The following is a 27,662-nucleotide window of genomic DNA, read 5'->3' as shown; positions in this document are numbered from 1 at the left end:
ATGGAATAAATAGTTTGGGAAACTGTGGGTTATAGCGTAAATGGGATTATATAGAGTACTAATAGTTTGTCTCTCTTTCAAGTTCATTACAACGGGGGATTGACTATTTTTATTCATTTTTAATCCATGATGATAAAATTCAGTCAAATCCCGTTATAACAAACTTAAGTGACCGAATATTTGGATCGCATTATCTAGTAGTTCGTTTTTTTTCCCCCGATTAAATAAAAAGTCATCCTATAGGGGCGGCACCGAAAGATTCGCTCGTTATAATCGAAGGTTCGTTATAAACCAGATTCGCTATGACAGGGTTCAATTGCACTTTTTATACAAGTAGTTTGATGTCGTTGAAAGCGCACAGTAATCTCTCTACTCGAGGGTCGAGGAGGGGGGTGCCTTTGCGTACGCCAATGGATCCCGCGAGTGTCGGTCGGATAATAACACCCGGCTAAACCGTTTATTCAGTATAACCCCTCTTTTGCGGGACAAACATTTCACATTTGCGGACACTGCCGGACAAAAGAAGACGTCCGTAAAATATTGGTGACCGTAAAAAATAAAGAGTTTTAATTGAAGCCTTTAAAATAAATCTTAATTATTATTTGGTCGTAAAAGAGGAATTTCACTGTACAGGGTAGTTATAAATAAACCGGCCTACACTCATACGTATGTAACCCCTTTTTTTATGGAGATATTTTAATGAAAGTTAGTATGTAGAATATATGGACAATAGGGGGGGGGGAAGAAAGATTCAATAAAAAATATAGTTCAATTTTTGACTACCAGGTGAAAAGGGGTGCTTTTTTAAAGCAGTTATATTTTTACCATGGTCCAAATGACACTACTCCTACCAATGTAGCGCCCGTTATGGTGGACTTATTTCTTATTGAAACTTAGTATATACGTTGTTCAGACCATAGGAAATAGATAACTGCGACAAAAAAGCGCCACTTTTCACCTGCTGATTAAAAAATGAACTTTTTTTTTCATTAAGTCTTTCTTCTCCCCCATAGTCCAAATATCCTATATAACAAGTTTCATCAAAGCACCTCCATGAAAATGGTCGCTACATACGTCTGAATAGTCTGAATAGTGTCAGTTTATTTATAACCACCGCGTGTACTATTTATGATTGTAACAAATTTGTTGTGAATATTTTACTTCGTTTTCAGTGATAATGAATACAGTAGATTGTTGAGAAAATACATGTACGTCCATTTTATTATTTTCTGCAAAAATAACGAGGACACATTACACAATTTTACGACACAGATGACAACTGTACAAAGTGACGGCGTTGACCACAAACACAAAAAACAACTATGTGTTGAATACAAGTGGTGTATGTATGTATGTACATTTGGGATAGTTTCAGGTTTTTCGGCACAATGCTGGTCTCTCTCTCAGCTCGAAGTTCCGATTTCTCCATCATCACCACCACTCATCGCCACCATAACCACCGGTTCCATAACCGACAGCTCCATAACCACCACCGGCTCCATATCCACCGCCGTATCCATAGCCACCACCGTGGAGACCGTGATCAAATCCGTAGCCGATTTCGGAATGAGTGTGATGATTTACCCTGAAGACAAAAGAAAAATAACATATTACGAACATGTGATAATAAAAATTTCCACGTGAAATATATAAAATTTTACGATAAAGTCACTTCGCATTATCCTTTGTAACGACAACTCCTCTGTAACGTGATGCCGGCAAATTCCCATAGAGAATAATGTTAATAAAACTTGCTTATAAACAACACCTCGGATACACCGACACTTTTTGACCGTTTCGTTTTCGTTTTTATGGCGTCTTCCAAAGAAATTCCTAAAACCAGAGCCGTTGCATTAAAGGAATGTTAGTTTTTTGTCCTGTTTTGATATTTAACGATAACAAATATATGTTCGCATATTTGACGCTCCGACTTGCTTACCAGTATAAACGGGACATCCCCCCCCCCCATAATTTTTTCTGACTTCTTTACAAAAGTATCCCGTTTTTTCAATGAAGCTAATTAAAATTCACAATCTTTACTAAAATCGGGGATTGAGATATTTTGCATAATTTATAAATTATATTATGTGTATAATGAATGTGACCATATATATAAATATTAATCTCACACATGTATATGTCATGTTGAATTTTTATTTCCCATTTTTTTTACTTTACTGCAGACTTGCTATATCCGAGGACGACGTCACTCTCCGCTATCCATACAAAGGTTTTTAACAGCTGGCTGATACGAAGATATATTTTTGGAAAGAGAAGAAAATTCAACCCCCCCCCCCCCCCCTGCGGCAGAATTTTGAAAGAATTCTTAGAGAGCGTGTGTGATGTATGCCGAAATTGGAAAAGTCGTTCAGTGTCGGGCAGAGGCGGATTTAACGGCGGGTGCACGTGGAGCGGCCGGGGCCCCGACTTCTAAAGGGTCCCGAAAAATACAAACTTCACACTTTTTTCTAATTTAGGGGGTCCAATATTTTCTTTAGCGCCCGGGACCCCGACCGACTTTAATCCGCCTCTGGTGACGTGCTATCTTTTCCGTATAATATACGGTACTTAAATAAACGGACACTATTCAGCTCAATTATACTGACACTACTCCGACCTATATTGCGTTCGTTGAAGTAGACGTATTTCATTGAAACTTTGTATATACGTTATTTGAACCAGGGGAAAAAATTAACTGCGATAAAAAAGCGCAATTTTTTCACCTGGTGGTATAAAACAGAATTATTTTTTAATTGAACTTTTCTCCTCCCAATGGTTCACACATATATCCTATACACCAAGTTTCATCAAAGTACTTCCATCAGAATGGGCGCTACATATGTCTGAGTAGTGTCAGTTTATTTGTTCTTAAAATATTGATTTTTGAATTTGATTTGATTAGAATTGATTTTCGAAACATAAAATGGAGCATGTCGGACTGTGCTGGGTATGCGTTGTGAACCTAACGAGAAGTTTGTTTCTGAAAAATGTCTGTTGTGTGTTTCAAAGAAGTTCTGCCATCTGCCTTCCGAATTCAGAGGCAAAAAAAAACTTAGCGGGTGATTTTATTTGTTGTGTTCTTTTTCATGCTTGAATCTTTTAAACGTTGTAGATCTGATTGGTCTTTATCAATTTACTTTTTTAAATGGGAGATCGGGTCACGTTCATACCTCGGTGCAACATTAGCTCAGCTTTAAGACTGTATCGATTAAGATTGCATTTATATAAAACATCACGATTTACTACTTATGGCAACATTTGAGCATACAGTTGATGGCATTCGAATGACATAAGTTAATAATTTAGAACAAATTGAGTAATATCATATGACTATATGGAAAGTTCGATAATGGAAAGGAATTTTCATCTTTTTTTCCGGTTTTCTGTTCACGTAGCTAAGTAAGCGCCGTCTATCGCTAGATGTTCAAGTTTCTGTTGCGTTTTCCTCTTAATAAAGACTTACCAGTGCGTCTTTATAGTCTCATCCGTAGAAATCTCATTATCGATCCGATTATTGATAAAATCTTCCGAAATGTTCCGAAATAATCCAAATTATTTTGTGCCTACTTCATATACTTAGATATCGCTTGCCTAAGAAAACAGCGTCTTAACGTTATTGTCTTCTTACGTATAGATATAGAAATTCAGCTGAAGAAATTTTAAAAGAACTCTTAAAGATTTTCTCATGTTGAATATAATACACCGAAATCGGAAAAGTCGTTCAGTCGCGCGCCATCTTTCTGTATCATATCGATAAGATGACATGTTCTTGAAATTTCCCGATTTAGAAACATAAAATCGATTGATATCGGAAATCCAATGTCGATTCGGTAATTCGCGTTATTCTAGAGAAATGCTATATTTTTATCAAAATTTCCCTTTAAGACCGATACGTAATAATTTCTCGAATTTTGATACATTTAATAGAGATTTTTCAATATTTATTATTTATACGCATATATAGGGAAAACATCATTCGGTATTTGTTCGAAATTTTTCTCTTTGGCCTCGATTAGTACCGGCAAGTAAATTACAAGACGGACGTGATTGAATTGACCCATTTCTTACCTGTTGTAGGCCTAATTTATGAAATTATGTTTTTCATCAGGATTCCAATCAGATCTCCGAGAAGTACTTTCACATGATGTTATCTTTTATTTCGAGGACTGTCATTCTTCATCTTCTTCAATCAATTTAAAACTTGCGCTTTTTTTTTTTTTGTAGATCTTTTCATTTAGCTGATCCCAATCCGTCATAGCATCCTAAAGCAGTGGTTCCCAACCTTTCTAAGCCCAATGCCCGGTTTCATTCATTCTTGTGAATCGAAGGCTCGGTCAAACACACGACCAATGGAAAATGAATGAGGAAAAATGAAACGGCTAATCACTCGGGCCCCGGTATGAATGATATCAGGGTCCGGCGGTTGAGAAACACTGTTCTAAAGGGTTCATTCCAATAAAATTAGAATTAAAATGAACAATATCAAAATCATAATTTTAGTGCGACGGTAATTTATGGTTTTTGACCCAATAAAATAACCGATTCAAGTTCTTTCAAATTCATTTTTTTTAGGCATTGAAGTGTGCAAACTCCAAATATAGGATGTCCGTCAAATGTGGACACCTGCGACTAACCATCTATATCTAGGAGATAAAAGCGAGACGCGTCCAGTAAATCGACTAGATGTGAAAATCACCTGCCTATGTTATCAAAATAAAATCACTCCTAGCAAAATGCGTGCATATTTGGGACCAAGAACTCAACCTATAGAAAATATAGGTAGAAAATAGAGTGACCACACAAAAAACACCACGCATATGAAGTGTATTTTGCGGGACGTTCCAGTATTTGCAAGTATATTCGATCGTCCTGTTTTTCACCGAAATTTACTCTCAAGTTTTTATTCATTAATGAAATCGACTGAAAGTTATTTTCGTAACTTAAAAAAACTTATTGTGATCTTTAAACAACAATAAATATACTCTCTTCTCACACATTCGTCATGTTCAAATTTTTTGCATGAAATATATTTCAAAACATTGCAATTTGCTGTAGCTCCTTTATTTTTCACCCATTGCAATTTTTTTTAGCAATTTTACTTATAATTGGCCAATTTTCTCACATTTCTCTACTTTTTTCTTTAGGATGATTGGCAATTTTCCGCATTTTCGAGTACTTAAGATCTCTATTTCCAGTATTTATCTCGATGAGATATGGTCAGTTTCCGTATAACCAACGTCAGTCACCTTGTTTTGCTTTGTTCCTTACTATGCTATAGCTTAAACTACAAATGCAATTAATTCCCCATAAAAACGGACATATTACTTATTATGAAAAAAAAAAGCTCATATACCGTAAGACGGACAGGCCTCCCAAATCACGAACCGTTAGTACGAACTACAGACGTCTAGTAGCCTACCTACCTATGTTTTGTCACACCCAATCTATTAGTGTATTTCTTCTTCATCAAGAAAAGTCACAAAATCTTCATAATTTTGTAGTATTTTACTCAGAGCCTACGTTGACCTAGGAGGGTCACATTAGATCGCTTCCCGTCAAGGGTAAAATATGTTTGGTTCGTTGGTTAATACACGTTCGAATTTGAGGTTCGCGAAATTAGTGAAGAGACCATATAGACACACTTTCATAACTTCAAATGAAGAAAACTCATTTTAAAGACCATCAGAAATTACATTTTTATTTATTGCTTGATTATTTTTGAGCATGATATATAACACATTCAAATTATGTTTCTCAATGCAAAAATTTAATTACTTACTGGTATGGGGTATGGTGGATGTTTTCCTTGAATATCGGGATGGGAATTGGAAGAGGCAACGGTAACAGAATCTTCTTTCCAGTGAAGGCTTTGGCGATGAGACCAGCTTTGATAAGCTTCTTCAACTTCAGTCCGGTAGCATCACCTTCTTGAACGACGGCCGCTAAGACCAGCAAGCTAAAAAGCGCTAAACAAACTACGTGCCTAGTCATTTTCTCAGAAACCTTAAAAGAAGTGAAAGAAAGAAGTTTGAGATCAAAGCATAATAATACACGGATACAAAATTTCTAATTAGCTGTAGATAATGATATCTTGAGATATATGTTTTCAGGGTTGCTGGGGGTTTTTCGAACCACATTACTTTGTATAACGGTCAAGAGCTACCTTTAAATTATTCAAAACTTAAAATCTCCTTTATATAGAACCAAAACGGGTCTAAGACAGTTTTTGAAGCTATGTCCAAAAACTTCGGCAAATGTGTCTTTTCCCACCAGTGTCAACATCGCAGTCAAAGAAACATAATAATGCAACGGAGCAGTAATTCGATTGGCATTCACCAATATGTAGGAAAATTTTGTTTATAAGAGCTAGGTGTTGATTCTCATTGCCTTTTAATGGGATTAGATTTGATCAATATCAGAAGGAAAACAAGAGTGTGCCCATCACCTATTGGTGATAATTTTAACTCTTTCTTTCTGTTTCAGAAAAAAATCCGATGGCAAGTGCAAGGATGGAAACTCCACCCCAGCAATTTGAACGTTTTGTTTTAATTTTTCAGAATTTATGGAACATTCTGTATGTAATAAACAAGATATGCATATTTATCAATTAAAAGTTTTATGTCACTTTTTTAAGAACTTTTAACGTTATATATTGGTAAAATATAATTAAAATAAAGCAATATATCTTCTAAACTTGAGTACTAATGTCACCAAATGCTGATCACCAAATGTTGATCGTGATGAAGAGGAATGATCAAGTGGTAATATATTGTCATACGGAATTATAATACTATGGGCAGATGAAGAACATAGGAGAAACGAACTGCTTCCCTGCTATTTATCACTCTTCATGAATGAGGTACCAGATTCGCATCGGCCTTTGGGTAACAAACACAGAGCTATCTTTAAATGGCTTTATTAAAAATACGGGACGATGCACGACATTTTTCAGTATTTATTAGAAGGACGGAATGTGGCCTTTACTATACGCGAATCATAAGTTATGAGGTACTGCTTTTGCACGATTTATAATGTTACCATTATACACGGGACCATACGCCTTGTATTTAGCGGGGCCTTATACATTTCGTGGCTGTTTTGATAAAAATAATCACGTTTCATCCTGTATTTTGAAATAATTTTTTAATGTACAGTAGAAAATTTTTTGTATATTTTTTTAACTATTTAAAACAAATATTTTTCATTTTCAACTTTGGTACTCTAAAATATATTTAAATTCACACTGCAGATTTATTGTAGTGCAAAATACATTATACAGTCCGTCTCAAAAGTTTAGACACGATAGATTTTTTGACTGTGCCATCGGCACCGTTTCAAATTTGGATTTCTTTTTCTTTCTTTTTTTTTTTGCTGCTTGTGATCAGAATGCGAAAACTTATTTTAAACTTCAGTAGCTGTCGAGGAAAATACGTTTTGGATTATTTTAAACTCCAAATTTCGAAAAATAGCTGTCTCATAAGTTTAGAAAAACTTCCGATTATTGTATGCAAATTTCGAAGATTGCCTCAAAATGGCGTATCAGAGACGTGATGGTATAAAAGGGGGAAAGCTATCGGATTGGTTTTCATTAAAAAAAAATTGCCGAAGTCATCAAATATTTTGTACGATGAAATCTTTCGAGTACTTCATTTGATTGAAAAAGGCATTGCTATTGCTCTTTGAGCAGGTCGAAATGAAGTGTCTGACGTGTATTGACCTCCTCCTTCTAAACAGAACATGGCCCGCCGCTCTGTCTCAACGAAGAGATATAAGCAGGTGTTCAAAGACCTGAACCATGCTGGAAAAACTTAACCGTGTCCTTCGCTCCCGGAAGACAAGCCACCCCCACTACCCCTCGTGATACAATGCCCAATGTCTCTCTGCATCTCTCCTCCTCTATTGCTTTTAAATAATAAAAATTAAAATAAAGTAAAATAAGAAAACAAAAATGACATTAAAATATCTGTGGTGTTTGGTCAGAACATATCTTCAAAAAATGTCTTTTTGATCTAAAAGTAAGTCTTTCTAATTATAAATAAATATAAATCAGATAAATGCACAAATACGTGCGTACGACCAAACAACATGCTGATGTATGATATTTCCATTTGTATTTGTGTGTATGTATACTTTATTTTTGATTTTTAAATGACAATGAAAGTGCTTATATCTCAAAAATATGATTTCGGAGTTTGCTCTGACCAAACACCACAGTGACATTAAAATATGTGACATTGAAAGACGTGTATTGGCCCAACGTGTGTCCCAAAAGCCAAAACCTGATTGTGGTAGACAGCGCAGCACAAGTTTACGCGAAAACAGAACCGTTGGAGGATTGGCGTCAACGCAAAAAATGACCTTGCGTGAAACCTGAAAGGTCCGGGACTGAAAATTTCAACAGTTACAGTTAATAGACAGATCAGAGAAGCTTGTATTTTATTCATAAAAGAGGGGTTAGGGAATCATCTATCACAAGGAAGCACCTAAGAGAGGTGGAGAAGAGAGACTGAAATAGACACGAAATCACATGTGTTTTATGAAGAATTCTTATGAGATCTTCTTCATATTTAGTGGTGCAAAAAAAAAAGGAACTCGCATGTTCCAGACGGATCTTTTCAACGGGTGTGGGTCATAATCCCGACAGACGAAATCCCGACAAGTCACAATCCCGACACGGTCAGAATCCCGACAGGGTCGAAATCCCGACAGGTCAAAATCCCGAAAAGTCGAAATCCCGACAGGGTCAAATTCCCGACACGGTCAAAATCCCGACACGGTCGAATTTAAAAATTCAATTTCGCCGTATAATCGCCGCACTTCGCGATTTCTGTCGGGATTTGAATTTCTTACGGCAAGGGGCGTTGGGGCGCCGATGAGAATGATAAATTGCGATCAAATAAATTTTTTAAATTTTAATTTCGCCGTATAAGCCGCACTTCGCGATTTCTGTCGGGATTTGAATTTCTTACGGCAAGGGGCGTTGGGGTGACGATGAGAATGATAAATTGCGATGAAATAAATTTTTCAAATTTTAATTTCGCCGTATAAGCCGCACTTCGCGATTTCTGTCGGGATTTGAATTTCTTGCGGCAAGGGGCCTTGGGGTGACGATGAGAATGGTAAATTGCGATGAAATAAATTTTTCAAATTTTAATTTCGCCGTATAAGCCGCACTTCGCGATTTCTGTCGGGATTTGAATTTCTTGCGGCAAGGGGCGTTGGGGTGACGATGAGAATGATAAATTGCAATCAAATAAATTTTTTAAATTTTAATTTCGCCGTATAAGCCGCACTTCGCGATTTCTGTCGGGATTTGAATTTCTTACGGCAAGGGGCGTTGGGGTGACGATGAGAATGATAAATTGCGATGAAATAAATTTTTCAAATTTTAATTTCGCCGTATAAGCCGCACTTCGCGATTTCTGTCGGGATTTGAATTTCTTGCGGCAAGGGGCGTTGGGGTGACGATGAGAATGATAAATTGCTATCAAATAAATTTTAAAATTTCAATTTCGCCGTATAAGCCGCACTTCGCGATTTTTGTCGGGATTTGAATTTCTCGCGATGAAGGGCGTTGGGGTGACGATGAGAATGATAAATTGCTATCAAATAAATTTTCAAATTTTAATTTCGCCGTATAAGCCGCACTTCGCGATTTCTGTCGGGATTTGACTTTCTCGCGATTAAGGGCGTTGGGGCGACGATGAGAATGATGAATTGCGATCAAATAAAATTTTCAAATTTTAATTTTGTCGCATAAGCCGCACGTCGTGATTTCTGTCGGGATTTGAATTTCTCTCGGCGAGGGGCGTTGGGGCGACGATGAGAATAGTGAATTGCGATCAAATAAAATTTTCAAATTTTAATTTCGCCGTATAAGCCGCACTTCGTGATTTCTGTCGGGATTTGACTTTCTCGCGATTAAGGGCGTTGGGGCGACGATGAGAATGATGAATTGCTATCAAATAAATTTTCTAACTTTAATTTCGCCGTATAAGCCGCACTTCGCGATTTCTGTCGGGATTTCCGTTTGTCGCTGCAAGTGGTTTGTGGCGCATACCATGATCAATGGAGATCAATAATTTGGAAATTCATTTACTTTTCCAACTTGGCGAAAAGCAAAGGATTCAGGGTTGCCTTTTTCTGGCATTTATCGATTTTTCTATCCTCCACAAACACTGCTGTTCCTTATTATTTTCTTTGAGAATTTTTCGAAATTCTTTCTCGCTCAAGTTTCAAATAGACTTAAAATGTCAAATGATATTGCACAAAGTTAGACCGTTTCATGAAGATCTTAATTTAAAATTTTCAAGGTTTTCGAAAGCAATGTAATAGTAGATAAATATTTTTATTCATATGTATAAAATTACATGTCTTGACAGCTTAATTCACTGATTCATCGCCGAGCCGCAACCACTGAAGGTCAGGCCCGTATCTAGAAATTCCATGCGGGGGGGGGGGGGGACAAGGTGGTCAAATAATATATTTGGCCATGTTTTACCTTATTTCAATCATTTTCTCTCATTTCGAAGGGACCGGATCCCCAATTCCCCCCTTCTCACTACGAAGCTATAAACATAAAATTCTGTCAATAGTTTTATTTTATACTGTTGAGACTCCCAAAAAAATTTCTTAAAATTCTATCTCTAAGTTGGTCTTAAGGCTTTGAAGAGAGTATGCAAATTGTGTGGTAGTGTAGTTGCATACAGGGTGTCCTTTAAGAGTTAGTACGGCCATTGTCTTCTCAACCATCCGTGGTAGAGATGATTTCAGTTTGAAAAAATGCTCAAAAGGCGTTCAAAAATTACCCTGTACCAGTTTTGAGAGTGAAAACACCGTGTGTAACAAAATAAAAAAATATAAATTTTTAAAACTTCTAATTATAAAGTGACTGCACCGTATCTCCTGAGACCAACAAAAAAAATCTAAGTTGACAAGTACAATGTTCGCCGAGATATTTGAATTCAAAATTCGAAGGAAAGGTGGAAAGGACAGCATAAATTTGGGGAAGGAGCGTTGTCGATTAGTTTTTGCTGTCTTTTCATAACTTTTCTCCAGTTTTCGAATTCAAATATCTTAGCGAATATTGCACTGAGAAACATGCAATTTTTCTGTTGGCATCAGGAGAGACAATGCAACAACTTTCAAATTGGAAGTTAAAGGACGGGAAATCAAAGAAAAATTTAGATTTTTTTGTTTTGAGCCACACACACTGTATTTTCCGAGGATGATATCACTTTCCGCTATCTATACGAAGGTTTCAACGGTTGGCTGATGCGAGATGAAGTTAGGAAGGAAAAATTCACCTGTGCTCTTGCTAGGAATCAAACCCACGTTCTCGAGCTTTCTGGGTGAGCCCACTAGACTACAAAGGCAAAGAATATCAATTTTTCCTTGGAACTTGTATGCGATGAACGGTCGGACCTAACTCAGGCCTCTGGAATCACGAAGTGCGGCTTATACGGCGAAATTAAAATTTGAAAATTTATTTGATCACAATTTATCATTCTCATCGGCGCCCCCACGCCCCTCACCGCAAGAAATTCAAATCCCGAACCGCGGCTTATACGGCAAAATTAAAATTTGAAAAATTTATTTCATCGCAATTTATCATTCTCATCGGCGCCCCAACGCCCCTCGTCGCGAGAAATTCAAATCCCGACAGAAATCGCGAAGTGCGGCTTATACGGCGAAATTGAAATTTGAAAATTTATTTGATAGCAATTTATCATTCTCATCGTCACCCCAACGCCCCTTGCCGCAAGAAATTCAAATCCCGACAGAAATCGCGAAGTGCGGCTTATACGGCGAAATTAAAATTTGAAAATTTATTTGATAGCAATTTATTATTCTCATCGTCACCCCAACGCCCTTCATCGCGAGAAATTCAAATCCCGACAGAAATCGCGAAGTGCGGCTTATACGGCGAAATTAAAATTTGAAAAATTTATTTGATCGCAATTTATCATTCTCATCGGCGCCCGCACGCCCCTCACCGCGAGAAATTCAAATCCCGACAGAAATCACGAAGTGCGGCTTATACGGCGAAATTGAATTTTTAAATTGGACAGTGTCGGGATTTCGACCGTGTCGGGATTTTGACTTGTCGGGATTTCGACCCTGTCGGGATTTTGACCTGTCGGGATTTCGACCGTGTCGGGATTTTGACCTGTCGGGATTTCGACCCTGTCGGGATTTTGACCTGTCGGGATTTCGACCCTGTCGGGATTTTGACCTGTCGGGATTTCGTCTGTCGGGATTGTGACTTGTCGGGATTTCGTCTGTCGGGATTGTGAACGGAACCCCTTTTCAACAGACAGTAAGGTGGGGTGCTTCGATAATGATATGGACAGCATTTGATTCTAATGATCAGACTTCCTTAACTTTTCAAATTCGTCGTCAAACGAGTACTTGATATTTACAATGAAAGTGTTTGCCAGCACGGAAGAAATTTATGTCGTATACTCTGGACGGACCAGCGATCGCTTGTGTAGAATATTTTGTATAGGTATATATACAGTCGCCCCCCCCCCCCCGTATTCGCGGGGGTTACGTTCCGGAGGTGACCGCGAATAAGGGAAATCCGCGAATAACAGAAACCATAGTTTTTTTCTTGTATATATCATGTATTGAACAGCATGAGGAGAGCAGGGTAACGCAGAGGTATAAGGGAATGTAAAAAAGGGTGCAGCGGTTATTGGCGATTTTTTTCTGAAATAACATTGTGATTTCTGTTTGCCGTTTCTTCTTCATATCATCAAGTATGTTAGAGTATGTTGACAAGGCTTCCTCTACCAATTTTTGTACATGTGAAGAACTTACCACAGAGGGATCTATGTCATGAAAGCAATCTATCGCTGATTTGAACTTGCGAAGCCCTTCCGCTATGTTACTCATGGTGTGAACTTGTCTCTCTTCCACATCTTGATCTTCTTCATCTGGTACCGCCTCAGTTTCAGGAGCATTCAACTGCATTAATTTCTTCTCGGTCAGTACCTTTGAATTGCTATTAATTAGCTGTTCGACTTCTTTTACATCCATACCATTGAACCCTTTTCCCCCCTTCCCACCTGTTTCACTAATGTGGCAATGTCTTTTATAGTCTCTTTAGTTGGCTCTGTAGAAATGGTTGTGCCCTTCAGCGCACATTGTGGCCAAATGTTAATCCAACCCGAGGTGACTGTTTCTCTCTTGGGAGCTGCCACGGCTGTAGTGATGACAGCAATGTCATTAGCGAGCCATTTTAAACATGCACAACTCAAATTTTGTAAACAAAGCACATGAATGACGATTTCTGTGTTGAAAAAAAAATTCCAATAAAGGAAAGAAAAACCGCGAATACGGGTGCGCGAATACCCGACTGCACTGCATTTATTTATTTTTTTCTATTTTTCCAATAAATCATTATTAAATATTAATTTACATGGTGTTGCCTTTTTTCCCCTGCTAATTGGCATTTTGATGATGATTTGCAATTTTTTATGGCTATAGAAGCATTTTACGACAAATATCTCATAACGTCGGCGTTCAAGAAAAACTCACCAAGTCAACAAAATCTTTTTGGCTGGTTACTGCAGTTGATTAGAAAAATTCCAATTAATTAACTCATGATATGAACAGTTATGGACCACCGACCAGTTATTTAAACATCAATAAATCTGCTGTAGAAGCTGGACATCTTTAAAATATTTTTTACCATTTTTCATAACGACTCAAAGGTTAAAATTGAAAAAAATCTCAGAACTGGACTTGACTTCTGCTTGAGCACCGACGATAATAACTCTCGTTTTCATCTTGTCAAAATATTATCATCCCATTTATACTGAATATATGATCACAACACTTTTTAGACTATATAGAAACATTCTCAATCGAGAATATATGAGTTCACATGAAAAAAAATATCGTTATAAAATACGAATAAATCGTGAGCAGAACTGAAATAGACGTGGAATTATAATTCAAAACACAATAAAAGATAACATCCAGTAATTCGATGGAATACATTTTTGGAACAGTCATGCATATTTCTAATGCTACCAAAGGCCACCAAGGAGTCAAAAGGGTCATTCTATGATTACATTTGTTCTTTGTTCTCAAGGGAACTAAAAAAATATAATCTATACACCATGTTTCACTCTGAGGCTCAAAAGAATACCACGATCGAAAACAGAATCACGATATATCGTATTAATAGATTGTAACTCACGCTCTGCTTTGGTGTGCTTCAGAGAGCACCCTTTCCTTTAATGATCGTGAGGACCGAAAACTGTGTAAAGGATAATTCATCTGAATCATTATAGGTAGCCGAAATAAATCAGATTGAATACATAATTTTACTCCATACGTGGAAAATTCCGGCAGGATCAGGAAGTGAGAGTGAGAATTTTGTAAGAATTTTTTTTTTTCAAAGAGATCATTAAATCGTGACTGGTCATTACTGGTCATCATTAAATTGTACCGGCTAAGAGTTAATGAGTTTTTGAGTCTGCTTTGTTATGGGTAATGATCACGCTCTTTCTTTGGTGATGAATACTGTGAGAAGTTGTAAAATATCCATACTTGACCCATTAAAAAAAATGAAAGTCCTCCGTATATGACCATTGAACTCAGGGGGGTCACAAATAACTTAGCGGTCAATTTCCGCTGACAGAAGCGGAACCACTACCGCGTTTGAGGAAGCAATTGCGGAACATGTGTTTTTGAGGTTATTTAATACTTAAAGGTCATTTCTCTCTCTTCGGTCCAGGGGTTAAATTATTAGCATTTTTCCTTGTTCTCTTATATTGAATTTTTTTTTACAAACATGTTAATCATTTTTCACGTTGAATTCCTTAAAGAGGGAAAAAAAATTGCAAATCCGTGAAGAAAACAAAATGGTGGCTAGACACACTATATTAACTAAACCTTTGATCTTTATTAGGGTATTTTTAAATAAAAAAACATGCTAAAAAATTGGCGGAAAACACCGCGTAGAAAATGAATTTTAAAAGATAATATATTCAGTTATTTCCGAAAAACACGGAAATTACTTCAGTAATATTCAAGGAATATAATAACCTTATTGATGAGACAAATCTGTTTGTCATCATTTCCCAATTGAGTTTGAATAATTAATTTGTTTTTCCCTACTTCTTATGTATTTTGTGTCAATGACCTGATTTTTGATCGACGAGTTCAATAAAATGATGTGTCAATCAATATAAGCGCCGTTTTCGGCTCGGGCTACATGTAAACGTATGAAAGTGTACTCATGTTGAAATGTGGTAGTTTTATGCAAAGCAAGTTGTCATAAACGTTATTTACGCTTTGTTTGTGCTCTTTTTTATGTGTCATTTGCAACATAAAATTTAGCGATAAAATTCTAGAAAAAATTGTATGTAAACATGGATATATCCTGCATTCCTTTGTGCTGAGAAAATTTGAACAAAGTGTATTATATTTCTTAAAAAAAATGTATTTAAAATTTGAAAAATAAAGATTTGCTGACATTTATGTTTTAATGTATTTTTTGAGTATCAAAAATGCAAAAAAATTGAAAATTTCAAAAAAAAAAAATGATTGGTGAGGTCTAAAAGGATTGAGTTGATTTTTTCGTTTTACAGAGCCATTTGTGAGTGGAATTCCCGAACAGTTTCTTTAATTTATCAAAACAAAACCAAAAACTCTGGGTCATAATAAGTATTTTAGTGCAAACCGCACATTTTTATGTAATTTGTAATAATTGTTATTAATTTTTAAAATGTGTCCACAGGACTTCTCAATAACCCTGTATGCTGTCAATACACGAGTGTGGAATTTAGCATTCCTGTGGGGTCCTTCATTGAGCATGTAACAGATTGAAATATGCATGATATACAACAGAAAACGATAAATGTAAAAAAAAGAAATCAATATCGAACTAGCAATTCAATTTGAATACACCGGACTTACGTCATAGAAAGTGAAATTTCCATGAAATGTAATCACAAATCATAATATCATCAACGGGAAAATTTTAGAGCCGCGAGAATTCCCTATATATACTGAATCAGAAGAGCATCTATGTATGACTACAGCTAAAAATCAGTTAACTAGTAACAGACTCATCCGTAGGGGTATGCGATAGGTGCGGCCACTCAGGGTCCTACGCTCAAAAGAGCACGAATGTAATTTATTCACGAAAATAGAAATTAGCATTAAAATTAATGTCAATTCAGGATTGATGAAAAATTGAAATTAATAGAAGAAATAATATTCCAGAACCAATTGAAATTAAGAATTGATGTAAGCGGGATTGACAAAAGAAATAATTGAAAATGAGTGACAGAAATATTCCCCGAAGTTTTTAAGAAAGAAATAATTTCAGAATTTGAGACAGAAATAATTCCAGAACTATATAGTGGAAAGCCCTTAATAATTTATGAACCTCGTTTTATTCAGAGACTTGGGCTCAGCCGTTGTTGGCTTACCACCAATGCTTCTCAAACTTTTGGGACCCATGGCTCCCTTGCCCTAGTCGACATTTATCCGCGACTCCCCAGAAAAGTCAAGTAAATATTCTACATTCATATATAAAAAAACCACTACAAGGCACTCAAAACAGGAACACATCAATATCGCCAGAACGCCGTGATGCACAGTTTGAGAACCACTGGCTTACGCGCTAAGACACCACTGCCTGCGAAATAGCCTCGGTGTTATTCCCGAGTCTGGTAAGGGAGGCCCTGATTTTCTGATCCATGAATAAATCACGAAAAGAATTTTCAATTCACAAGTATGGAATCGGGCACTTTTGAGTGCCATGATGAGCACTGCTGTGCTCGAGAGCAACAACGATGCCTACATCACAATGACAAGCAACTGATAAATCGAAAAAAAAATTGAAATCAATTCACACTAACATTAAAGTTACAATAGATATGGAATCAATTTCTTTTGCAGATTAAAGTATTTTCATATGAAAATATGATGACTCATAATATCCGAATGCGCTTGAATTTCATTGAATTTTACAATTTTTTAAGGGCTAACCACTGAATTTACTTGTTTTTTAGAGAAAATCATTATCATAAATAGAGATTTCCTTCCAAAATATAAACTCCGGGAAGTGGGGGGGGGGTGGTCCCCAAAAGCCAGAGGATGTGATACAGAAAAAAGTCGGAATCACAATTTAATAAAATCGAATAATTAAAGTAAGAGGTCCTTGGCTCTTTCTATGGTCGACAACTAAAAAAATTCTGAAAGCTTACCTTTCTCTCACAGGTAGTGTGGATATGCCTTGTCTTTACTAACTTCCGATTGATATTGTGTCCTGTCAGTTAGATGCCAGTGGGAGCTACTACAGTTTTCGAATCCTAGACCCAGATCCCTCCGTTTAAATACCTCTCCTCTTCCACTACATTATAAGGTCCTCGAAGGTGAAAAAAAAAACGCAAAAAAATCCAATGGCAGCGGAAGGAAGACAGGACAGTGGAGCAACACCCTAAAAGAAACAGTGTTGATATTTCGTATTAAGAGCAACACTTCCCGAGGCAAAAAAGACGTTAAAAAAAAATGATGTACCCGGGGTATATAACGTCTCTTAATTTTTACTCCGTGTCCAGAAAAAGAAAAATATATTTGCAAAAAAAAAAAAAAAAATAGTCCATATAACTATCGGCCAAGGGAAAAACCACATATTGCCCGAAGCTGTAGGAGTCTAGGGCGACTAAGGGGCACTTAACGTGCAGGAATGATACAGAGGTAGAAGAGATGGAGAGCGGAATTTAATTCTTGTTTTTTTGTTATATATTTATTTTATTATTCTGAGGTAGAGAGTAAGGAAAGCCCCTACTGTAATATCAACTTCCTTACTTTCCTGTAAAACCAGAAATAATGTAGAGCGCGCGATTTTTTTTTTTTTTTCTTTCGCACTCTTTTGTTACGTTAGAAAGTGATATCTATACTGAAAACCACATTCACTCTCGATGCAGTAGATTTGGTAAAGAAGAAAGATGATGAGAAGGAATAAAAAAGAGGACACACAAAACTCCCCACGTGACGTTGTGGCCACTTGTCCTCAATCGTTAAGAGAGAGACCCTGTTATGTTTTAAATTAAGAAGACGGAAAGAGAGAGAAAAAAGCCTCACCTATATTTATTACCGGCGTCATTATAATTACTTTTTGATATGGTTTTAGGTTATGCGGCTATTTTTTTGTTTTGGCAGTGACGCGTATATAGGTTCCCTATATAAAGGCGTTATCGGATCTCGAAAAATGTCAATATCTCCTCGGGACGAGTTCGATGTATTTTAGGAATATAATTGAACCGCAATAAATTTTTTTTTGAAATCATAATTAATATTTATTTTTAGAAAAAAAATGTCATTCTTTTAATAGTTTTTCATAATAAATTATCATAATCGATATCTTTTAGTAGAATAGAAATTGTCGATGGAATTTTTTTTTTGATTATTTAAATTTATGAAATTATTAACTGATTTAATAGAGAGAGTTTATGAATTGAAATTATTGATTAATATCGTTTAGTGGACTGAAAACTATTTTTTAAACTAATTTTTTAGATTGTTTGAATTTTTACAGATTGTATTTTTCATTATGTAAATTTAATGGAATTGTAATTAATTTAAACGACACAGAGAGAATTTTCTCTGCCAATGATATTTCGTAGATTTAAAATTACTGTTGAATTTTTCATAAAAATTTTTTGATCATTTGAATTTTTTATGTAAATTAACTTTTTGATTATTAAAATTCAATGAAATGTTATAATTAATTAAAGATAGATTTATATGTGTATACTACGTCACGATAGGAAATTATGCTGTTGTATTTTCGAAATTATATGTTTCGGTTATTTGAATATTTTAAATTAATTTTTTGATTAAAATTGAATTAAATAGAGTTCAATTGTTTGAAAAATTGGCAATATTACTTTTTCTTGCCAAGGAATTTAATTTTAAAATGCTATAAACTTATGGAAAAAACTGATGTCTCTAACATCTACTGTAACAAAATAAATTCGTTAATTTATTAAAATTCAGATCTCTCTCCGAAAGTAAAAACATATTTATTAGATTTATATGATTTATATATCTATATATATATTTATTTATTTATATTTAATGCATTTATTGGCTGAAAAACTTTTCCAAATATTTAGAATTATTTTTATTTAAATTATAGAATTTAAATTTTTAGTTCAATATTGGAATTTTTTGAGTGCTTTAATTTCTATAAGTATAAGTAGATAGAAATTGTTTAAAATAAACAGTTTATTAACTTATGAATTTGTACAAATAATTTTTCTTTTTTATTTATTTATTAAATTTACTGAATGGGATTAGTTATTATTATTATTATACCTTTAATTTTACTTGATTTTTAGAAAACTGTAGTCTATACTGATTTAATTATGCATACGAGTATTAATTTTCACATAAGAAATTTATTTCAATGAATCATTTATAATTTAATTTTTGTAAAATAACAACTTAGGGAATTTAATTTTGGAAAAAAATTGTAAGTAATTTAATTATCAAAAAATAATTTTTAAGGTTGGTGAAACGAAACTTGAATTTACTGGTACTATTTCATAACCCTGTTAATCTCACAACACTTTAAGGGCACCATTAAAGGCCGAGTGAGTATCCTAATTATCATCACTAATAATATTTTATCACAAAAAACTCACGTCACTCTTAAATGCCTAGGAACGTCATTTGGTAGTCACTTTTCTAGAGAGATCAATTATCACAAATGAGTAATACTAAATATGAGTAAAAAATTATGAATTTAACGAAACAACAACAACAAAAAAGACAGGAATGAAAGTAATATTTAAAAAAATATTTATTCATTTCAATATGGCAATCAATAAAATTGGAAAAAATAAAATAAACGAGATGACGGTTTTACAGATGAGCGGGATGAAGTCGAGGGGCGGGGGGGGGGTGAAGGGGAGGGCGAAACGTATTACTGTACATACACATGGACATGCATCAAAAATTCAACGCGACAAGATAATATAATAATAATGATAAGAATAATACAATAACTATGTACAAGAGTCCAGCAGCACCTCTTTGACGCAATACAAATTGTACTAGTTGGACAATATGGTTGTATATGTATATATTATTCGGTGACTACTGGTCATAGAAGGAAAAAAAATATACGCAACAAAATTGGCTAATGCTATAAGTGTGATAGTGTTCATTTCTTTTCATTTAACTGATTATAATCACCACCATCCTTGGTCGTAACCACCTCCGCCATGCTGAGGCTGTTCAAGACCGTATCCGATCTCAGCTTTCGTGTGGTGATGGACGCTACAGAGAAGAGAATAATATCTAATATAAGAGACATGTTGAATATGACTCGTATTTTACGGAGCATTAACGTTAAAATTATTTAATTACCATTAACCACACGAACATCCTCACATTTTTGTGAAAATGCCCCATTTTACACCGAAGCTTAAGTAATCTTTTATTTATCTTTTACTGATATCTGGATCTAAAAAGGCGAGTCACAAATCTAGCAACGGCAGAGTGCAGCAGGTCCACATATACGGTTTACAATGGTGAAATGGTTGTTGATTAGGAGCGCAAGTTCTTATGAAAGTCTCATTTTCATATTTGCACTGATGCCGCTCGTACCAGCGTCACCTATCGGCTGGTTTTTAGGATTTTTTTTTTTCTTGTCTTAAAAAAATTTCCGTGACCTTGCGATACTAACCCTGCAAACCGTTTTTTATTTCGGCTATTTTTCCGATTTTTATTCATTTTTAAAGTTACTACGGACTTTTTGCCCACCCTGTATAATTTTTCTTTACAAAAATCACGACTTTAATCGTAATTTTTGCGTAAAATATATTTTAGCTCAGTCAGTCCTTCACTTCTCATTGATTGTTTTTAAGCAATTTCAGCCATTATTGGCAACTATTCCCACGTTTGGCAACTTTTTCCAGCGAGAGTTGCGATTTTCACGTATTTTTCTCAATGAAACATAGTCAGGCTAAATATAAGTTAAGCTATTGCATGAGACAACTATATTTACTATGACCATATCACCCGTATTTTTCGCCTTTTTTTTGGCAGTTAAATTTTAATTAAAATTTCTCGATTTTCCTATGCCTCATAAATCTCATTTTCACGTAATCGCGAAAACATAATACATAAGTGTATAACTTTATAACTACAAATATAGACGGTGATCTCTTTTATATGAAATACATCAAAATTTCTTTAGGTTTTTTCTGTAGTTTTTTTTTTCTAGTAAACAACGTGATCCTCAAAGTGATCTTTCTCAAGGGATCAGCGTGATCGCGGTTAGTGCATTTTGGCAATTTTAGTAAAAACAAATAACGTCCCGTATTTTTCCTGTATTTTCTAACTCTGAATCCCCTATTTGTCTCAATGAAATTTATTCACATTTGTTGTTTTATGAATAATCCTTTAGCAAATTGTTCCTCATCTCTGTATAACTAGAGTATATCTTTTGATTCGTGTCCTCTTATTTAGACCATCATTCAATACCAAAAATAAATTTGGACCAGGATATAATGGAATAAAATGAATTTACTATTTTTTCGTTTTGTACATTCTATTATTTTTTAAGGAAATAAATTTTATTAAATTTAGCTGAAATAATGTCTTCTACGATGTATATTCCTTTCCTTTTTTTTTTGTAGAATATAGATTTTCTGCATTTTGTGGGTGATTCGAAAATAAATGCCTCATGTTTATTCTGAATTATCTAGTTTGGCCACTTTGTCAAAGTCCAATCCGGTTATTCAAACTTCCCTTATCTGCTTAACGATATTCGACCTAGTTATGCGATGGCACTTATTACTTCCTCATGTTTGGTATGATCTACATTTTCTTACTTGAATTCTCCCCTTTCACTTTGATTTGAATACCGTTATATACGGATTATATGCCCAATAAGTGACCTTTTAAGCAGAGAAACACTATTATTGTTTTTTTCCTCATGACGTAAATACTATTTTAGATGTATGGTTAAAGCTAGTGAATCTTTCACTTTTTTTCCCCCCGTGTTTTATAATAAAAGCGTTGATTATTTTCTCAGTACGCATAGAAATTAGGTACTTACGTTATGATTCAAATTAATACAGCATTTAATGGGTTGAAACTGTTTTTTCATTAATCTTATAAAGTAGAATAATGACAAAAGAAATTTTTTCAAGTGTACTCGATTATTGCTATTGGAAGTTTTCATTCTGACACTTACGGTACTGGGCTGTGGTGGATGTTCTCTCTGAAGAGTGGGATTGGCAGAGGAAGTGGCAGTGGAAGGTATATCTTCTTGTTCTTGAATGCACGAGCCAAGAGAGCCAACTTCGCAATTTTCTTTAGCCTGAGCCTGCTCCCTGCATCAACGGTTTCCAAGACGAAGGCGCTCAGGATGAATGCCGTCAGGGCAACGACTAAAACTTGCTTATTCATGACTGAAAGTTACTGCTGCAAAATGGAAAAAATTTGTACACACATAACTTAGAATATTGAACAGTTCAACTATAGAAACGGATACATTCGAAGTACGTACTCAGGGTGATAAACTTGCCAATCTGTGATTAGTTTCAGATTGATAACTCTCATTTTAAATTCTTGGTGAAGATTCGCACCTCTATGACCACACCATCGAAATTTATTTGCTAGTCAATATTATCTTTAAATCAATTTTACGTAAGTTGCAATCCTTAGTGAACTTGAACTTTGTGTGTTAGAAAACTATTCATGTGGAAAGTTGTTCCATGAAGAATGCATAAATTTCACTGTTGAACAATTTGGCAAACATTGCCGAAGAAATGTTTTGATGGTTTTCACTATTTGATTTTTCTTTGAAAAAAATGCATTTCGATTTTACCTTTTACCGGCCAAATTAAGAACTGGGTTGATTTTTTTTTTTAATTTTTCGTTTGATTTCTTCCTTCTGATCCTTCAGCCAAAAAAAAATTTCACCCTAGCCCCAGTCCATAGAATCAATATTAAAATTAAAAACAAAAAATATTATTTTACCTTAAAAATGGGTGATTTAAAAAAAATTAATTTATGGCATAAAATGCTGAAATTCATAAAAAAAATTTGTAAATTAAGTTTGGAATCTCACAACTTCTGGGGAAAAAAATCACGTGCTTTGATCTGTGAAGAATATTTTTTTCTAATTAATAAAACCGATGTTCTCAGAAACATTAGCCGTTAAAAGGTTAAGTGAAAAATAATCAGCGATCAGAATCAGAAAGATATTATCGTTTTAAAAATTCTTCAAATATAACAATTCTCAAATAAACCCCTCCGAAATTATACATGAATTTCTGGTTATCTCTCTCTGCAGTTATTTCATTATAATGAATAAAATGAAATCCAATGAAAAACAAATGCAGAGAACAAATAAAATTGAAAGAAAAGAAAGAAAAGTTTCTCGGGTTTTTTTTTCTCGTATTAAAAGCACCAAAAACAACTTATTCACATAATGAATACGTATGGTGAAAGCAAGTTGAACATCTGCAAAAAATCTTCTCAGGTCATGCCCTAAACTCACTTTACAACCAGGTTTGTGAAATTACTTTAATGCGGACAAGGAAATGATTAATTTTCAAATGCTGTACAACTGCTGTATAATAAACGTTATGCTAATGATTAATAGCGTAATGTTGATTATGATTAATAGCATAATCAACATTATGCTTGATGTATTTGTTTTTTTAATGAAGACCCGGACAGTTCTCGAAATGAAACGCCCATCACACGTGACAGCGTCCATCATGATTCGGCTAAGAGAATAGAGTATGTTCCTATAATGGGTCTATAAAGGGTCATATTAAAAATGATAAAAGCGTATCGACCCTATTGAATGCAGATGGCATGTTTTCTCAGCTAAAGGCTATGTTTCGGTATAGTTACAGGATAGCGAAGTTTTGGCGTTAGTTCAGTAGTTATAATCGCCAAGGGTTGCTAATACACAGCTCTCAGGTCTTTTCTAGCCATAATGATATACCACAAGCTGTAGAACTCGTTTTTACAAAACCGGATAACTGAGCGACCAAGAGAGGGAAATTCAAATTTGTCAACAAGCCACTGAAGGCTTTTTGGTTTAATCAAAAATTTCACGTTTTTCTGTGTGACTGAGTGCTTATGGAAAACAGGATCGATAAAACTCTCATAAATTATTTAAAACGAAATAAATGAAACTTCTCCATTAATGAGCTAAAACGTTCATAAGCTTTTAACGTGCTTAAGAATGCGTTGAACTTTTTAAGGGACTTAATTCAACAGTATTTCACCTAATCCGGGAAAACAAACCTATTATTATTCACATCATAGTTGAAAGCTTTTGAAATAAGTGAAAACAAAATACATGAACAATTCATTAGGTATTAAAACTGAAATATAATCTCTAAGGGTGCTTTTACGTTTCGAAAACTTCTGTCGTAGTAAATAATAACTAAATATCTATATCAGAAAATATTTTCGTCATATCCTACCCTTATTATTATTAAATGGAACCAAATGTCAATTTAAAAACTGATCAACGTTATCTAATCCTCATAAAAGCCTTATTTTTAACGTAAAAAATTATCAACGTTTTCTGACCCTTATTATGTATGAGCGTAAAAACGTTGATGTACTTAAATTTTTTAAGATTGAATTACTTGAATCTCTTAGCTTAAAAAAAAAATTTATCTCTCGATTTCATTGCTATAATAGTTTTCGAGCATCCATAGACTGGAAAAATAAAATTTATAAAGCGATTAGAATAACTAGAAAATTGCAACTATTGTTTTCCACGCTATCATCTTACAAGAAAATCAATCTTTGATTACAACTGAAACTTTAGTGCTTCAAAACATTATCGTTAAAATGGTCTTGCATGGCCTGATTTCTACTAAGAAATAACTTCGGAAACTTCGAGAACTCCCTATCATTTCCTAGGCATGGAGCCGAACTGAGTATCTAACCGAGATTTTTCTTAAACATGACTCACACAAATATCGTGATACATATATATATTAAGAATCCACATTTACACATCATAATAGTAGATTTTTTAGGAGTAAGTTAAGAGAGATTGATCGAATTGCTTCGAAACCCGTATTTCTCATCTTTAAGTTGCAATATTGATATTGATATTAGAAGTTACTTAATTCAGTGGGAAGAATCATGGAAATATACCAAACAGCCACGGTACTGATTTTCCACACACTATACGTAAACTTGACGTCTTTGAAACATATCAAGTTTTTGAGGCCATTGTTAACTCTCAAACAGCGGAATTAATGTCTTTGAATTTAGTTTAATCCTTATCTAATATCCAAATGTCCGTTTACTCAATATTTACCATTGGTCGTTAAATGACACTTAAGGATGCTCGAGAACTAGAAAAGCAAATACTTACTCTATCGTAATAACTTAGAAAAAAAAACGAAATATATCCATACGAGAAGTGTACACCACGGTAATGCGATAGTAAATCCACACAAATACCCGTCGACAATGTTTTAAGTCCATAAGATTCAAGTAGGGAAGTAGATTCATATATATAGTCCTTACCGAAGTCGTAGCTGCAAGAGCTGTTACAGTAAAATACAAAACAACGAACGAACGAAACGTCTTTTAGTTTCCAAAGGTAAAATTTGATCGAAACCAAACACTGAACTGTGCCGGACACGAACTGGACCAACTCTTTAAATACTATTTTCGGTCGGAAGCATGGAGGATAATATAGCCGGTAGCAATTCAAAAAATAAAATATAAAAACATGAAAGAAAAAGTGTATATATAAAAATAAATAAATAAGAATGAGTATAGTAACGCGATTCCTTAGTGGTCCAGATTGTCCTAAACAAGGAACAAAACAAGTGGACGAATCAAATAACTCGGTCTAGAACGTGGACGGAGTTATTATGAAGAAAGGGTTTTTGACCCTGAAGGAAGAAGAGATAGATATATAATATATAAAAGAACGTGAAAAAAAAAGGAACCAAAGGGTAGAGGATCGTTACTAAATTGGTTTGTTTTTCCTTTTATTATTATGTATTTTTGTTTTTCACTCTCCCTCTCTTTTCTATATTCACCTATAGCTCAAGGGTTGCTTTGCTAAGGATAGTTCCTTAAGTCTTCTTTTTTTTGTATACTTATAATACATACACTTTCTTATATATATAATATAAGGCGTGAAAGAAACACGATAGGCGAAACCCCTTTCACTAGGAACCGGCTCATGAACGAATCTCTTTCTCTGATTTATAGATCCAGTTCATGATAGTGGAAATAGAAAAGATGCTCTTTTTTTTCACCTCTTTTCTATTTTATTTTCTTTAGTATGTGTTGAAGGTAGTTTGGCTGCTTACGTATGTGTGTGTGTGTGTGTGTGTGTGTGTGTGTGTGTATTATCTATTCATTCCTGTTTCGATTCAACTCTTTTTCCACTTCCGTGAATAAGCCGAAGATGGCCGGATGATAAAATTGAGTGAGAAGATAATTGGGATGATGATGATGGTGATGATGATCGGGATGAGTAAAGAGATGGTTCGATAATGGTGATGATATCTTACTTGGATCGTCCGTTATTGATTATTTCCTTTATAGAGATGAGTTGTTTGAAACGATACCGCGACAATTCGTGTAACGGCCGTTAGAATAAAACCTGTTTGGGTGCATTTATTGCCGATGAAAAATAATATCCGCTATTACGGTAAAATTATCCTAAATATGACATAGTGGCCTGTGGGTTCCGACTGAAATTGGCAAACAGTGCTCGGTAAAATTAAACAAAGCAATCTGTAAGAAAGCCAAAATAACTTATTAACTTTACTTGGCAGAAGTGACCATAGGCATAAAACTTCTTGATGAACTAGATGTTTTGTCCGTCTAAAGTTCCAAACTTTTTTGTTCCATCGCCCCTTCGTCAAAAATTTTTTCTCTCATCCCCCCCAACTCATACAAAGGGGCGATTCCCACCAGGGGGCGATATTGCCCACTTTGGGAAACACTGGTCTAAAGCCACGCACCATTGTTTACCCGACAGAATACCCTGGACCCAGTGGGTCCCTAGCCCTGTCAAGTTTTCTCAACATCTTCGTTGTCAAGGTATGGCTCAAAAAAACGAGCGACAGCACTCGCTGGTGTTTTGTGAAATTTTATCATTCCAAACTTATAAAAACTTGTGTGTCTAAACAAAAGCGTGGGTGCCACCCCTTACAATCTGCTACCCGATTACACCGCACCCTTGCTTAAAGTCCGCCTCCGATACACACCCCTTACGTTCAATAAAATGGATCTTGTCGAATAGTTTTATTTGATGAACGCATGCGTTAATTTTTGAAATTAAATTCGTTTATGGGTTTCATTATAATGAGTTTGCGGAAAACGTGGGTAGATACATATTAAATAGTAGTGTGATATAGTGTTAGAGAAGAGAAAAGATATGATGAAACCAGGCGTAAGCTGAAATTTCCTCTCGGTCAAACTCAGTAGTAGATGGCCGAGACAAAAATTGTGGATTTCGACCGCCCATCTTCTCTTATATAAATTTAGGCGTACCACCCCAACAACCCTCACGTAAAAGGGGAATACACCGTCTGAAATCTCGCTTTAAATACTTAAACACTTCGGCTATGACTCAATGACAATAAATCGATCTCTTACTCTAAGTT

The 27,662-nt window shown here is 35.0% G+C and overlaps 2 protein-coding genes across 2 annotated transcripts; both read right to left on the bottom strand.

Moving 5' to 3' along the window:
* Positions 1 to 542: 542 nt before the first annotated feature.
* LOC149082648 (uncharacterized) lies at positions 543 to 17,526 on the bottom strand. Its single transcript, XM_089236890.1, has 3 exons — positions 17,232 to 17,526; positions 5,780 to 6,003; positions 543 to 1,585 (listed from the first exon to the last, which is right to left on the bottom strand). Exons 2-3 carry the CDS (start codon positions 5,989 to 5,991, stop codon positions 1,432 to 1,434), a joined length of 366 nt encoding a protein of 121 aa, XP_089093016.1. The 5' UTR covers positions 5,992 to 6,003; positions 17,232 to 17,526; the 3' UTR covers positions 543 to 1,431.
* Positions 17,527 to 19,816: 2,290 nt separating this feature from the next.
* LOC149082647 (uncharacterized) lies at positions 19,817 to 25,690 on the bottom strand. The gene is made up of 3 exons (XM_089235921.1): positions 25,558 to 25,690; positions 22,238 to 22,467; positions 19,817 to 20,313 (listed from the first exon to the last, which is right to left on the bottom strand). Exons 2-3 carry the CDS (start codon positions 22,450 to 22,452, stop codon positions 20,226 to 20,228), a joined length of 303 nt encoding a protein of 100 aa, XP_089092047.1. The 5' UTR covers positions 22,453 to 22,467; positions 25,558 to 25,690; the 3' UTR covers positions 19,817 to 20,225.
* Positions 25,691 to 27,662: the final 1,972 nt, after the last annotated feature.

The sequence above is a fragment of the Pholcus phalangioides genome, unplaced genomic scaffold (assembly GCF_987345545.1).
Source record: "Pholcus phalangioides strain wild (caught in Gottingen) unplaced genomic scaffold, Ppha-v1.0 ptg000009l_1, whole genome shotgun sequence".
NCBI classification, from domain to species: Eukaryota; Metazoa; Arthropoda; class Arachnida; order Araneae; family Pholcidae; genus Pholcus; species Pholcus phalangioides.
Note: the sequence above shows the minus strand (reverse complement) of the source record. Positions and strands in the feature narration are given on the sequence as shown.

Bases quoted from the DNA above. Each gene is read 5' to 3' on its own strand.
- LOC149082648 (XM_089236890.1), bottom strand. From the start codon at position 5,991: ATGACTAGGCACGTAGTTTGTTTAGCGCTTTTTAGCTTGCTGGTCTTA. The intron at 1,586-5,779 runs GTAAGTAATTAA...TTTTGTCTTCAG, and splicing joins ATCCACCATACCCCATACCA to GGTAAATCATCACACTCATT.
- LOC149082647 (XM_089235921.1), bottom strand. From the start codon at position 22,452: ATGAATAAGCAAGTTTTAGTCGTTGCCCTGACGGCATTCATCCTGAGC. The intron at 20,314-22,237 runs GTAAGTGTCAGA...TCTTCTCTGTAG, and splicing joins ATCCACCACAGCCCAGTACC to CGTCCATCACCACACGAAAG.